Source organism: Phocoena sinus, chromosome 16 (assembly GCF_008692025.1).
Source record: "Phocoena sinus isolate mPhoSin1 chromosome 16, mPhoSin1.pri, whole genome shotgun sequence".
Classification (NCBI taxonomy): Eukaryota; Metazoa; Chordata; class Mammalia; order Artiodactyla; family Phocoenidae; genus Phocoena; species Phocoena sinus.
This window is the reverse complement of record NC_045778.1, coordinates 27,037,933-27,052,127: the sequence shown is the minus strand read 5'-3', so window position 1 is coordinate 27,052,127 and position 14,195 is coordinate 27,037,933. Positions and strand designations below refer to the sequence as shown.

The 14,195-nt window shown below is 54.7% G+C and overlaps 2 protein-coding genes across 4 annotated transcripts in view; one reads left to right on the top strand and one right to left on the bottom strand.

Annotated features, from left to right (window-relative positions):
- The window catches only part of LRMDA (leucine rich melanocyte differentiation associated), a 1,257,159-nt gene that overhangs the window by 1,137,473 nt on the left and 105,491 nt on the right, over nucleotides 1-14,195 (bottom strand). The gene's annotated exons all lie outside the window — the stretch shown is intronic.
- Nucleotides 16-3,963, top strand: ZNF503 (zinc finger protein 503). The gene is made up of 2 exons (XM_032608099.1): nucleotides 16-683; nucleotides 1,405-3,963. Exons 1-2 carry the CDS (start codon nucleotides 366-368, stop codon nucleotides 3,031-3,033), a joined length of 1,947 nt encoding a protein of 648 aa, XP_032463990.1. The 5' UTR covers nucleotides 16-365; the 3' UTR covers nucleotides 3,034-3,963.

The following is a 14,195-nucleotide window of genomic DNA, read 5'->3' as shown; positions in this document are numbered from 1 at the left end:
GTGAGTTTTCTCGCCAGAGCCCAGGCTGGACAGGCAGCGGCTCACATCGCGGAGAGCAGCGCAGGCGCTAGCGCCGGGCCGCGAGTGCGCAGCGCAGGGGCACAGCCCGAGGCGGACACCGCGAGCCACCCGGCACTCCCACAGTCGGGCCGGCTCCTCCCGCTCGGCCACGGCTCCGCTGCGGGCCACCCAGGATTATTCGCTTCTGGCTCCAGGCGCCGAGAAGGCGCTCTGGGCGCCCGTGATCGCCGCGCCAGCTCCTCCTCCTGCTGCTGCTCCTGCTCCCCCGGCGAGCGCGCAGCCCCGAGCCCGCCCCGCGCCTCCAGGAGCCCTCCCCCCGCTGCTCCCATGCGCGCGGGTGGGTCATGAGCACAGCGCCCTCGCTTTCTGCCTTAAGAAGCAGTAAGCACAGCGGCGGCGGCAGCGGCAGCGGCAGCGCGGACCCTGCCTGGACCAGCGCGCTCTCTGGAAATAGCTCCGGCTCCGGCTCCGGCCCCGGCCCAGGCTCGTCCCCGGCCGGCAGCACCAAGCCTTTTGTGCACGCCGTGCCCCCCTCTGACCCTCTCCGCCAGGCTAACCGCTTGCCCATCAAGGTGCTGAAGATGCTGACGGCACGGACTGGCCACATTTTGCACCCCGAGTACCTGCAGCCCCTGCCTTCCACTCCCGTCAGCCCCATAGAGGTAAGGACCCTATCCCTGGAGCTCGCTGGGACCACCACCCTGGCTGCCCCTTCACAGGATTTCTTTCTCTCTGGATCGGGGGAGGGGGGTAATGGAAGGGGGGGTCGGAGTGATTCAGCTCCGGGATGAGAGGAGAGGATAGTGCTCCCGCACCTTAAAACTAGGGCGGAAAGAGAGGAGGAGGTAGAATAAGGTGTGAATACTAGAAGGCAAGGCAGCCGAAACTTGTTTCTCCCTTTGGTATTAAAGCCCCTACCCCGACCCAGGTCCGCTCATTCTCAGCCTGGAAGATAGGAGCCCGGGAGCCCAAACTACGGTTCCAAAGTCCCAGTCCTCCGGTTCTCCAGAAGCTGGTGTTTGTACACAGCCTCTAAGGCGCCAATCACCCGAACCCTTACTCGAATTAGGGGTGTGTGTGGGTGCGTGGGGTTACAGTTCTGGGTCAAAGAGTCAGAAACCAAAACATTTTGCATTTTTTTAAATACAGTCATCGCTTAGAGAGGACAGGAAAGATCCTGATGGCGGGCGTGGGGGGGGTGCTGTGGCCTTTCTCAAGAGCGAGAATGTGTGTGTGTAGAAGAGGTGTCGCCTAGAATTGCGCCTTGGGGCTGGGAGGATCTTTGCGGGTCTCGGCGGAGGTGCGTTTGAAACCTAGAAGCCAGGATTCTAAAGGGTTTCCCCTTCTTTCTTTGTGCCCCCCCCCCACGTCTGACCCCCGCAGCTTGATGCCAAGAAGAGCCCGCTGGCGCTGTTGGCCCAAACATGCTCGCAGATCGGGAAGCCCGATCCCTCGCCCTCGTCCAAACTCTCCTCGGTCGCCTCCAACGGGGGAGGCGCGGGTGGTGCCGGCGGCGGCGCCGGGGGCGACAAGGACGCAAAGTCGGGCCCCCTCAAGATGAGCGACATCGGCGTGGAGGACAAGTCGAGTTTCAAGCCGTACTCCAAACCCGGCTCGGATAAGAAGGAGCCGGGAGGCGGCGGCGGCGGCGGCGGGGGCGGCGGGGGCGGCGGCGGGGGGGTTTCGGCGGAGAAGTCAGGATTCCGGGTACCGAGCGCCACCTGCCAGCCATTCACGCCCAGGACAGGCAGCCCAAGCTCCAGCGCCTCGGCCTGCTCGCCAGGAGGCATGCTGCCTTCGGCCGGGGGCGGCCCGGAGGGCAAGGACGACAAGAAGGACTCCGAGGCGGGCGGCGGCGGTGGCGGCAGCAAGGGCTCCGGGGGCGCCTCGGCCGAAGGGGGACCCACGGGGTTGGCGCACGGCCGGATTAGCTGTGGCGGCGGGATTAATGTGGACGTGAACCAGCACCCAGATGGGGGCCCCGGGGGCAAGGCTCTAGGCTCGGACTGTGGCGGCTCATCGGGCTCCGGCTCCGGCCCTAGCGCGCCCACCTCCTCCTCGGTGTTGGGCTCTGGGCTGGTGGCGCCCGTGTCGCCCTACAAGCCGGGCCAGACAGTGTTCCCTCTGCCTCCCGCGGGCATGACCTACCCAGGCAGCCTGGCTGGGGCCTACGCCGGCTACCCGCCCCAGTTCCTGCCACACGGGGTGGCGCTCGACCCCACCAAGCCGGGCAGCCTGGTGGGGGCGCAGCTGGCGGCGGCCGCGGCGGGCTCTCTGGGCTGCAGTAAGCCCGCCGGCTCGAGCCCCTTGGCCGGAGCGTCGCCGCCGTCCGTGATGACAGCCAGTTTGTGCCGGGACCCGTACTGCCTCAGCTACCACTGCGCCAGCCACCTGGCTGGGGCGGCGGCAGCCAGCGCGTCGTGCGCTCACGATCCAGCCGCGGCGGCTGCAGCTCTCAAGTCCGGATACCCACTGGTGTACCCCACGCACCCTCTGCACGGCGTGCACTCATCGCTAACCGCTGCCGCGGCTGCCGGCGCCACACCGCCCTCTCTGGCCGGCCACCCCCTCTACCCCTACGGCTTCATGCTCCCTAACGACCCACTCCCCCACATCTGCAACTGGGTGTCGGCCAACGGGCCTTGCGACAAGCGCTTCGCTACGTCCGAAGAGCTGCTGAGCCACTTGCGGACCCATACGGCCTTCCCCGGGACAGACAAACTGTTGTCGGGCTACCCCAGCTCTTCGTCTCTGGCCAGCGCTGCAGCGGCCGCCATGGCTTGCCACATGCACATCCCCACGTCGGGCGCCCCGGGCAGCCCCGGGACGCTGGCGCTGCGCAGCCCTCACCACGCGCTGGGACTCAGCAGCCGCTACCACCCCTACTCCAAGAGCCCGCTCCCCACGCCCGGCGCTCCCGTGCCCGTGCCCGCCGCCACCGGACCCTACTACTCCCCCTACGCCCTCTACGGACAGAGACTGACCACGGCCTCCGCGCTGGGGTACCAGTGAGGACGGTCGGGAGGGCTGTCGAGGGAAAGAAAAGAACTGGGGAGTGGGGAAGAGCCGAGGGAGGGGCGGGAACAGGGCAGAGGCTACTGTCACCCGCGCGTGGGGATCACCCGGGCCAGAAAAGGAAAAAATATATATATATACCGTATCTATATACCCGAAACAGCGACCGAGACCCGGTGGGAAACTCACTCTCCTTTTCCCCACCTCTCATCTCCCCACCCAAACTTTATAAAAGTTGAAAAAATATCATTTGACTTTTTATAGAAAAAGAAGGAAAAAATAATTGAGAAAGTGTTCATCTGAGGACTGCATCGGTGGACACTGGTATTTATTTATGTTAGCTCCAAGCGGACCCGTGGTTCAAAAGTGCATTACTTAGTTTGAGCTCCGTAGGTAAAAAGTAAGAGGGGGAAAAAATTAAACCTTGAGGGTAAAAATGTGGAAAACAAACCCTCCCGTCCCTTGTAGATTATAAATAAATACAAAACCGCCACAGAACTAGAGGTCTTCTCTTTAATGTTACTTTAAAATTGCTATGATTGTATTGTACGTTCTTATTTAATGTCTGATTGAAACAAATTTACCTGCATGTTTGTTACAAAAAATGAAAAAAAAAACAAGTCACAATTTGTCAGCTCTGATTTCAAATTGCAATTATTTTTAAGGTGTATACCATCGAAAGAGAATGGATATTTTTTTGTATGTAGTCTGGAAGAAAAAAAAAAAAAGGAAAAACAATTCTATTCCAAAACCTCATTTGCCTTATTTTGTTCTTTAAAAGGAACACTTAACTATTTTTAATTTTTAAAGTCCACCCGCTGAGAAGGGGACAAGTAAGGTTTACGTCATGTACTAAAATAATAGACAATGTATCGCTTTAAAGATTAAAATTCCGTATATTTGATGTATTAAAAGGTTTTACTACTTCTTCTTATCTTTTTTTATTTTTGGTTAAAGAGAAAGAAGAGCATGGCAGTTTCGGCCTCAGTGGGTTCCCTGGGCCTCATGGCTACTCATTCTTCCCAGAACTGTGGCCGCATTTCCGATTGTTTGGTTGTGATTTTCAGGAAGAGGCAAAGGCTTCAGACGGGCTGGCCAATCGTGGGGTTGGCCTTGGGGAAAATATTTTTAAAGGGGATTTCACAATGTGGAAAGATAGTGTCCTCAGCTATCGCTAATTTCGTTTTTAATTTTTCTCCCAGCAGCTGGTTTGTTAAAAGTGAAAGAAAAGAAAAGGATTTTTAAATTTTTCCCTACTGAGATTTTCGGGAGTTTGGGTTTCGTTTTGTGCAGAGAGCGGCGCAGGTCGGGACTCGCCCGCTCGGCCTCGGCCCGGAGGAGATGCCGCTACTCGCTGTCCCTCTCTTGGCTTTCCAAGCATCCCCCGTTCCGGGCGGGAAGCCGGGATCGATTGTGGGTCGGAGGGCGCTTGGGAACCTGTTTCCCAGGCCTGGGGAGGAGAGCGCGCCGGAGCCCTCTTGTCCCTAGGGGTAAAGTGAGTTCGCTTTCCATTTCTTCTCCTGGCTGCGGAGAGCCAAAGGCAGCCACCACCCTCCCCCCGGGGCGGCTTCCTCTCTCCGGAGTCGGGACCCGCGTCAGGCCGGCGCCGCGGCTGCTTTTCCGCATCCCGATTTCTCTGCAGTCTGCGCTTTTTCCCAGTCTGCGCCGCAGGAGAGCGCGCCCGGGCCCAGGACCCGGAAGCCCCTTCCAGCTCGGCCCCGCGAGGGTCCTGGCGCCCATTGTCGGCCTCGCTGGGGCGACCAGGTGGACGCCGACGGCCGTTCTGGGTTGCGAGCTCAGCTCCGCAAAGGCGCGGCGGGACTCTCCGTCCGGGCGCGGATCCCCGCGGGGCGCACCGCTCCCTTCTCCCCAGCTTGAGCGGCAGGACGGAGCTGCCTGAAGCGCCCATGGAACCAGGCAGAGAAGATGTCTAATCTTTTTTTTTGGGGGGGGGGGCGGGTGTCCAAGGCCACCCCCACCCCCCACCCGCGATCACACACACACTCATACTCCAGGCCCGGGCGCAAGTCCTGGTCTCTGGCTGTTGGGCGCTCGCCCTGCCGGGTCCGCGGGAGTTCTGGGTCCAGAGCTCGCCTTTCCTGGGATCCTGGGATCCTGGAGTCGCGGCGCTGAGCGGGCGCCCCGAACCCTTCTCTCCCCAGGGTCAGGCCGTTCTGGGTTCTCCGAGCCACCGGTCTCCCTCGGCGTCAAGCTCCCCCTGCTGCCTCGGGAAGCTCACCGCCGCGCAGAGGCCGCCCTCGGCCTCAGACTTCGGTCAGTCAACCGCGCGGCCCCCGCCGCCATTTGCTCGAGGGTTGGTGACTCTGAGATTTTTACATCCTCCTCCCAGCGTCAGCCTCATGCCTGCGGGGCCTTTTCCCGGGTTGAACGCAAAGCAGGCCCGGCGACCTCCGGGACGCCGCGGGGAGCTCCTAGGCCTCCTCCTGGAGAGGACTTGGTAGAGGAAGACAGGCTTTGCGTCGCCTACCCGGAGGGGGCAGCCTCCCGCGCCTCCGAGCCGCCGCCCGCACTGCACCCGGGACGACGCCGTCTTGCGCCCACTCTGGTCCGGGTAAGAGAGGCTGGGCTGGGCCTAGCTGGGTCTAGCTTATTGAGAACCTCGGCCGATGGAGTGACTTGTCACCCGCAGGCTCTCGGACAGATACCCACCCCCATGGGATGGGAGGACATTCGAGGAGATGGTGCGGCCTGAGTCTCGAGGACTCCAGTGTCCACGGCTTGTGATATGAAAACCAGGCCCTTGCTCACCCCTCACCAGCACCAGCCCCACGCTCCTGGCCACTCCGACCCACACGCTTCGCTCTCCTTTGCCTCGAGTCTTCGGGCAGCGCTACCACACCTTGCCCGCCGGGACCCACTTGGGAGGGAAGGACCTAGAACTTCCCCAGCCCTGGAATTTCAGGTCTGGGACCGGCACGGGGACGAACTGGGCACGCTCGTGCCTTCACGCCCAGTCTGGATATTTTATTAACAAAAATCAAACCCAAAACGCCTTGAAATTTTAATGAGACCGCCTTCCCGGAGAATCTCCTCAGAGGCAGTAAAATTCTGGAGCTGGGGGCCGGAGGTTGGGGGAAGAAAGCGTTCCCCGACGTGTGAGACGGAACTGAGTCACCCCCGGCGCCGGGTTAGTGAGGAGAGGGTGCCAGTGTGTGCTGCAGGTCCAGACCAGGCGCGACCCCGCTCGAGGAACAGACGCCCCAACCTCGCTCCGCGCCCCCGTCTCTCCCGCGGTCTCTTGAATTGCCGCGGGATCTTCCGCACGCCAGCCCGCTGCCGCCGAAGCCCGAGCGGAGCGCGGCGCGGCCGCCAGGCGGCGATGCGGAGTCCAGAGGAGCGGGCAAGAGACCCGGAACCTTGGCCAGCGCGCGGCTAGGTGGTCAGCGCGAGACCCCACGCCTCCACCTTCGCACGGTTTTCGAAGCGGTGTCCCGGAGCTCCCTCCTGGTAGTTCCTTGCTCCTCTCCTGCTGCGAACCATGTCCTCCGCGCTTCTCCACCTGCACTAGCTTCTGCTGTTGTGTTCCCCGTGCTTTTTCTACCCCAGAGGAGTTAGCCCACGTGTCAAGGGCCCCTCCCCATCCTGGGGAGCTTCCACTGACCTCATCAAGGCTCCGACAGGTCACTTTGTCATAGTGAAGTGATCCCCAGACATTCATGCATTCATTCATTCTCATTCTCTGATTATTTCCTACTACCTACCCCTTGCCAAGGGCTGCCCATCTCTTTACTCACACCTGACACAGATGGAGAAACTGAGGCTAAGTCCTGGAAGCCAGTGGCAAGGCCAACAGAGAGAGCCCAAGCTTTTCCCTCCATTCAAGCCCTGCCCCAATCTGTACCTCTGGCAATGACACTGAGTGACCCTGGTGTGTCTGTGCTGAGAGGTCTTTAAGCAATAAGGAAAGGCAGATGAAAAAACCTTCTAGTTGATGAACTCCCTGTGCTCTGGAAAACGTGTAAAAGTTGCCCAGAAGGTGAGGCCTGTCCCTGGGAGGCCATCTGATGGCCTCTTCTGCACATATTGCCTTACGGTTCCTCATCTATAATACTATGGCTAGAGGCTTGGTGGTGCTCAGAGTGACTGCAAAGCTGCAGGCTGACCTGCTCACTCTGTTAGGCCCAACCCATATTATCCTGTATTATCCACTTAAACCTCACAACAATTCCATGAGGTTGTTAGAAGCTTTACCCCTGTTTTACAGATGAGAAAACTGAGGCTTAGCAGGGGAAGGATACTAGCTTGAGGTTACACAGCTAGTGAGTGATGAAGTCTATGCAGATTCTCACCTTGGCTGCTCTCACCTGAGGCAATTTTAAAGCATAACAATGCCTGGGAGGCAGAGATTCTGATTCAGCTGGGAGAGAGTGTGGTGGACATAACTGTTTTCTTTTTAAGTTCTCAGCGTTATTATTATTATTTTACTTGTTATCATGGAGATTTTCAAACATACACAAAGGTAGAGGGAATGGTATACTAGACACCCACAAACCCATCACCCAGCCTCAACAGTTATCAACTCATGACCAATCTTGTTTCCTCTCTGCCCCCTCCTTCTTGCCTCCCCCAACCCACCGATCTGAAGTGAATACAGACATCTTATCATTTCACTTCCTCAGATGTTCATCACTTCCAGCCAGGCTCCCAATCTAGGGCTCATCCTGCTGCCCCCCTTAGTTGAGGCTTAAGTTCAGATAGTACACAGCAAAGCTGGGATTTGAACTCATTTCTATCAGACCCAGAGCCCCAGCACTTCACCCTACCCTGTGCTGGAGATCCCCCAAAGTACTGGGGGTACTGATCTCTCTCTGCCCAGTGTGACCCTGGGGTTTGCCCAGGGGGCGTCTGGGTTGCAGAAAGACTCTTGAGCCCCTGGGGAAGCAGCAGCGCCTGATGGGACACCCACAGCACAAGGGGCGTTCTGAGAGAACAGCTTAAAGCCACATGGTACAGTGCAAAGAGCACAAATTTGGGGTCAGGCTGGTCTAAATCGAACTCTAGCTCCACCACTGGCTCAACTCTATCACTCAGTTTATCTGGGCTTCAGTTTTCTCATCTGTAAAATGGAGATATGGATACCCACCTAAGAGGGTTGTGACGCTCAAATGAAATCATTAGTGTGAAAATTCCCAACCTACTGTCTGGCCCATACTGGCTCTTAGTAAAGACAGATTTCTTTCCTTCTTCTCTTCCCAAAGTATTGTTTCATTATGACCAGCCCCCTCGCTCAAGAACTAACTGTGGCTCCCTGTGGTTCACTGGTTCAAATTCTCAGTCTACTATTTGGCCATCAGAGTGCCTATAACCATGGTTCATCTTCAAAGACCTGGCCTCTCTTTGCCTCTTCTACCTTGTGTCTCACCAGTCTTCACAGTCCAGACCCTCTTCCAGCCAGCTAGCCCCCCCCAACACCTTGCTTATGCTCATCATACACTTCTTCCCTGGAATGCCTTCCTCCTCCCCCATCCTTCAGAACTTTCTCAAGACTCATTTTCAGGAAGCCCTCCAGGTTTCTCACACACACACACACACACACACACACACACACACACACACACACACACACACTTTCCCTCACTTTGCATTCCCTCAGAACTTAATGCAATGGCAGAGCGTAGGCATATGAAGGCCACTGGACTAGGGATAAGGACCCCAGGGTTTTGAGTAGTGCCTCTTCATAGTTGTGTGACCATGGACAAGCCAATTATGGCCTCTGTGAAACTTGTCTCCAAAGCTGTTATTTGTCTACACACACCATGGGCAGCACATTTACCAACACTAATAACGTTAATAAGTAGCATGCATTTCACACTTACTTCCAGGCACTCATCTAGTCCTATTACTACTACTATACTACTATCCTCCTTTTACAGGTGAAGAAACTGAGGACTAGAGAGAAGTCACATGTCTGTGCTCCAGCACTGGAGTCCTTAACCACTGTACTCCACTGTGCTAGTCCCTGTGCCTGGAATCTTTGCCCTCTACCTTATTTTCCTAAGTACCAGCAACTCAAAACTCCTGCTTCAAATCTCCGGCCAGTGTCACCTCCTCCGGGAAGCCCCCCAGGTCCTTCCCATTAGATCCAATGCCCTTCCCTTTGCTCCTGTAGCACCTGTCCATCCCATCATGCTCTCTTTACATTTTCCTCCCAGCCCGGACTCTGAGGCACTGGGGAGGAGGGACTGTCTCCTATACCTATTCCTAGTCATGGCAGCTAGCTTGGTACCTGGAACCTAGTAGATGTTCAGTAAGTGTTGGAGAGAAGGAGGGAAAGGGAAGGAAAGTGGTGGGGCAGGGTGGGGGAAGAAAGAGGAAAACAAAAGACAGAAGGGAGGAAATATGCAAAAGAATTGGGCCCTCTTGGACAGGATGACTCTTCCAAAGAGAGGGGGAGGAGAAGTAGCAGTGGGCTTAGAGGAACTTTGGATGTCTTTGCCCCTGGCATAAAACGAGGCCTGGCGAGCTTCCATGCATCAGTTAGAAATTGCATTTGCTGACAATAACAAAGACCCTTAAAGAGTGGCTTAAAGAAGATAAATGTTCTCTTCTCTCAGTCTGGAGGTGAATGCTCCAGGCTAAGAATGGCCTTTGGTCATCAGGCACCCAGGGTCCTCTGCCTTCCTCTGTGCCAGCCCAACCAGGAAGCTTTCATCCTCACGTCGTCTCTGAGTCCAAAATGGCTGCTGGAGCTCAGCTACCATCACCTCATTCCAGACAACAGGAAGGAGGAGTGAAAAGAGGTAAAAGGGTCCCTCCCTTTTAATGAGTTTTTCTGGAATCCACAGACAACTCCTCAGCTTATACCTCATTGGGCAGAACCTAGTCACATGGCCACTCTTAGCTGCAAGGGAGGCTGGGAAATGTAATGTTTAGCTGGGCACACTGCTGCCTCAGATTAATTCAGTGTTCTGTTACTCAGGGGAGCAAGAAGGGTGGGAGTTGGGGTAGGACATTAGCAGACTCCTCTGCAATCCACAGAAGGGGTTACCCAGAACTGGGGTTAGGAGAGAGCTCTCTTGTTGGTGGCCTTCCAGAGGGTCACTGGTTGGTGACTTGCACCGCTAAACCACAGATTCTTGTTGATAAAGTGAGCAGGGGTGGCACTTGATAAGTCCTCAAAAGTTGTAGTTCTTGTTCCTCTTAGGTGCCTGGAGTCGTATACTGCAATGATTTAGAGTGGGATTTGTCAAAAAGTAATTTTTATCCCTATAAAGATCTTTGGTTAGGGACCTGTTCATTTTCGCCATGCACCCCACACACAGCACCAAGCCAGGAAGAAGGGACCGATCATCTTTGAAAAAAGAACAGCAACGAAAATAAAATCTCATGGGATGAAAGGGAGTAGCATTGTAAACCTACCTCCCACCCCCTTCCATGTTATTGGAAAAAAACTGAATACAGCCTCCAACTCAAAACAGAGGCAGACCAATGCTAAATCAACTTTGCACTGACCTTACCTTAAATAATTACAGGGTAACTACAGAAAGGTAAAAGACACAACCAAAAAGAACACAAACGTTACCACTGAATCATAGCGACCCTCGAGTGAGTTCTAATCATGCCTCCATACACCCACACCGGCCCTTGGGACACACCTATGCCGGGTCCTGGGGAGTAGAGGTGGCAGGGGCGTGCGGGGGGTGCAGATTCAGAAAAGGGAAGACTTAGGGAGACTCCTAAGACTGAAAGGAGTAAGGAGGAAGCAGGAACAGGGAAGCCATGAATGTGAGCAGTTTGGTTGCCCTGTTGCTGGAAGCTTCCTCCGCCTTAGGTCTCAAAAAGGGAGAGAGATTTCGGAGTTCTCGGCTAAATTCTTTGCATGTCTCTCTGCGTCTCTGCCATTTTTCTTTCACACGCTTTATAAACAACTCTCCCCCACATCCTCCAGGGGCGATTCCTATGGTGTGGGAATTCTGTACCTTCCACATCACTAGTTCTTAAGCCTTTTGTGGGTTGAGGGGAAGATGCAGAAACCACAGCCTTTTTTTTTTTTTTTTTTTTTTTTGAGAATCCAATAGATAAAAGCAATGGCCCATATACTCAACATTGGAAAAATAATTTCAGGGGGTTCATGGGCCTGCAGATTTTAAATCCTTGATATTGAAGGAAATCCAAGATTTTAAATATAAAAAGAGCATGCCCTTGGGAAACACCCTGAGGGACTCTGGGGTTTCCTTGCTAAATTTTTCTGACCATGGCTACATTCCAACTACTCTGTGTGATTAACTGTAACAAATAACATTTATGTCAACCTACTACAGGCCGGTGTTAACCTGTGCAACCTTCACAATAACTCTATGAAGTTGGGCACTATCACTGGCCCCACTTTATGGAGGAGGAAACTGAGGCACAGAGAGGTAGAATGATTTGCCCAAGACCACACAGCTAGTAAGTGGCAGAGCTGGGATTATGTTATAGGCTACTGGACTCCAAGGCCATTATTTTTGTGCTTTTCACCACTGCATAGTGGCCTTTACCTCTCTGTACACTGAAGCCAAATAAACCTACCTAACCCTAATGCAGGTGGCAGGTCCCACCTAGTAGTGTGTTGGAATCAGCTCATACTGGCTCACAAGAGCCAACTGTGCACATCTCTTCCCACCTCGACTTTCTGTGATGTTATGGTGATAGCTTGAAATCAGCCATGGTGGGAGTATTTACACCACAGCAACTGGCAAACACTCTAAGTGAAGGCTTTCCCCCCACCAGAGAGCTGTTTATTAAGCATTTACCAGCACACCACTGGACCCAGTTATTCTAGTCCCACTCAAATAGCTGCAACCTGCACATCCAGCAGCCCGAGCCCCGAGTCCGTGGGAAGCAAGGATCTTCCTCCCAGTCAGTGAGGAGGATTTGGATGTGGTCTGCTGTCCCCAGGCTTAGTGTGGGGATAATTAGGGAGAATGTAGCCTCCTCTCTGACCCCACTGTATGCAGGCTGTCTTCCAGCTGCCCTCAGCACCTTCCGTGTCCTAGAACCCAGGCTTGGTCAGCTGGGATCCAGATCCTTTACACCATTCTGGCAGCCCACCTGATGTGAGAGCCCTTGGCCGCCTAGAAGCCTCAGCAGCCTGGTGCTCTATACCCCTGCCATTGGACCCTCAGCTATTGATGCCAGCCAGATCTGGTTTAACCCCTCCCTTTTGGGGTTAGTCACAGGCAGCTGGCCCCTCCCTCCAGCCCCACTAGATACCAGCCCCACTCCCTCTCCACCTTCTGGGAGCACCCAGCAAACTGCCCAGTTGGGACCAAGACAGTTGTGACGATGCACATTCTCTGACTTTTGTCCATAGGGAAACCCCATCCAACAGCAAGGATTCCAGTGGGCTAGGCCTAGGGTGGAGCCTTCCCTGGTGCCCTCTAACCAAGCAGAATCTTGGACCATAGGAAAGAAATGGATTATTATGACTATTATCATTTAGTGAGCATTTTCCTTGTGCCAAGAGCTTTATATTTCTTTATATTATATTTTTAATCCCTACAAGATCTCTAGGAGATAAGTACTATATTAATCTCATGCTTAAGAAGAGAAAATTAAGATTCAGAGAGGTTAGGTAACATGCCTGAAGTCACACAGCTAACAAGTGGTGAGCTGAAGGCCAGAGCTGTCTCACTTAAAGCCCCATACCTTAAAACCTGTGTACTTCAACTGACAGGTACTGCTCTCAGAGCTGACAGAAAGTCCACAGTGGCTTCCTTCTCCAGCCCCCAGGGAAATATGGGAAAGGCAGCCCCTCTTGCCTCCCTTGGGGTTCCTTGGGGAAGTCCCCAAGAGGAGAGGGAAGACGACCTTGGTCACCTGTGGCAAAGCTACTGCCCAGTCAGAGCTGTGCTCCACCAAACATAGAAAGTGAGCGTTCAGTGGCAAGCATGTCATGAGTACCTGCTGCATACACAGCGTTCTCTTAGGCATGGAGGTAGTGGGAAGACGACTAGGACATGGTGTCTGCCCTCAAATAACTTACTGTCTAATCTACTGGGTTACAGAAAAGTTGCTGCCTTAAGGCGTGTGATAAGGGCTATGATCATTGGAGGCACAGGACTAATTCCAATAGGAGGATGCTGAAATCATGGGGAAGAGGCAGCACTTGATCTGGGCTTGGACAATGAATAGGCATTTCATGGCTGGAAAATGGGGGATTTGGGAAACCAGGAGGAGGGACGAGCAAGGTCAAAGGCATGGAGGCAGGACGCCCCACGAGGGTGTTTGGTAGGGATGCAGCTGTGGCAGGGGGAGTGGGTGGGAATGTGATAGGAACAGATGGCGTCCTGTTCTTCGCTAAGCAATGGGGAGCCATCAGAGGTCTTTGAGCAGAGGAGTACCATTATGGGATAGAACAGTGAGACTGGAGATAAAGAGACCAAGACATCAGGTGGTTCGGACAGGAGAAGGTGACAGCTGGAAGCAGGGGAGAGGCTGCAGGACAGACAAAGCAAGAACAGTCCTAGGGGTTGGCGAGGAGGTATGATGGACTGGACTCAGTGAAGGGCAGGGGCTGGAAAGGAGAGAGGAAAGGCAAATATGATCCTGAGGTCTTGGCCTGGGTATTGGGCTACACTGCCGTAACAAAGAGACCCACCCCCGCCCCCAGTACAGTGACTTAAATCAGATGGAAGTTTCTCTCGGGTCTCTGGTATCTGTGCTGGTAAGGCTGCTCTGCTCCATGACATCATTCAGCGACCCAAGTGCCTTCCATCTTGGTGTTCCTTCATCCTCTAGGACATTGTGCTCATTGGTGTGATTAGATATGGGCACTATTCCCACCCAGGGGAAGGGGAGAGGAGGGAAGTCCAGGGCAAGCAATGTCCTTTGGAACAAGTGAGGAAGAAGTTGCTAATAATCACCTGGCCACACCCAGCTTCACGGGAGGCTGTGAAACGTCATTTCTGCCCTGTGGGTGGCCGTGTGCAAGGAAGAACGGGAGAATAGATTTGGGATGGAGGGCTAACCAGGAGTCGGCCACATCTGGGTACCTGGAAGAAATCCTGAGGGGGAGCAGGCTTTGGCAGGGAGATACAGAGTGTACGTTTTGTACAGGTTGAGTTTCTCACACCTGCAGGTCAGGGCTGGAGATGTAAATTTGTGAGTAGTTAGCAGAAGAGAGGGCTAAAACCTGGGGTGTGAGGGATATGGACCCT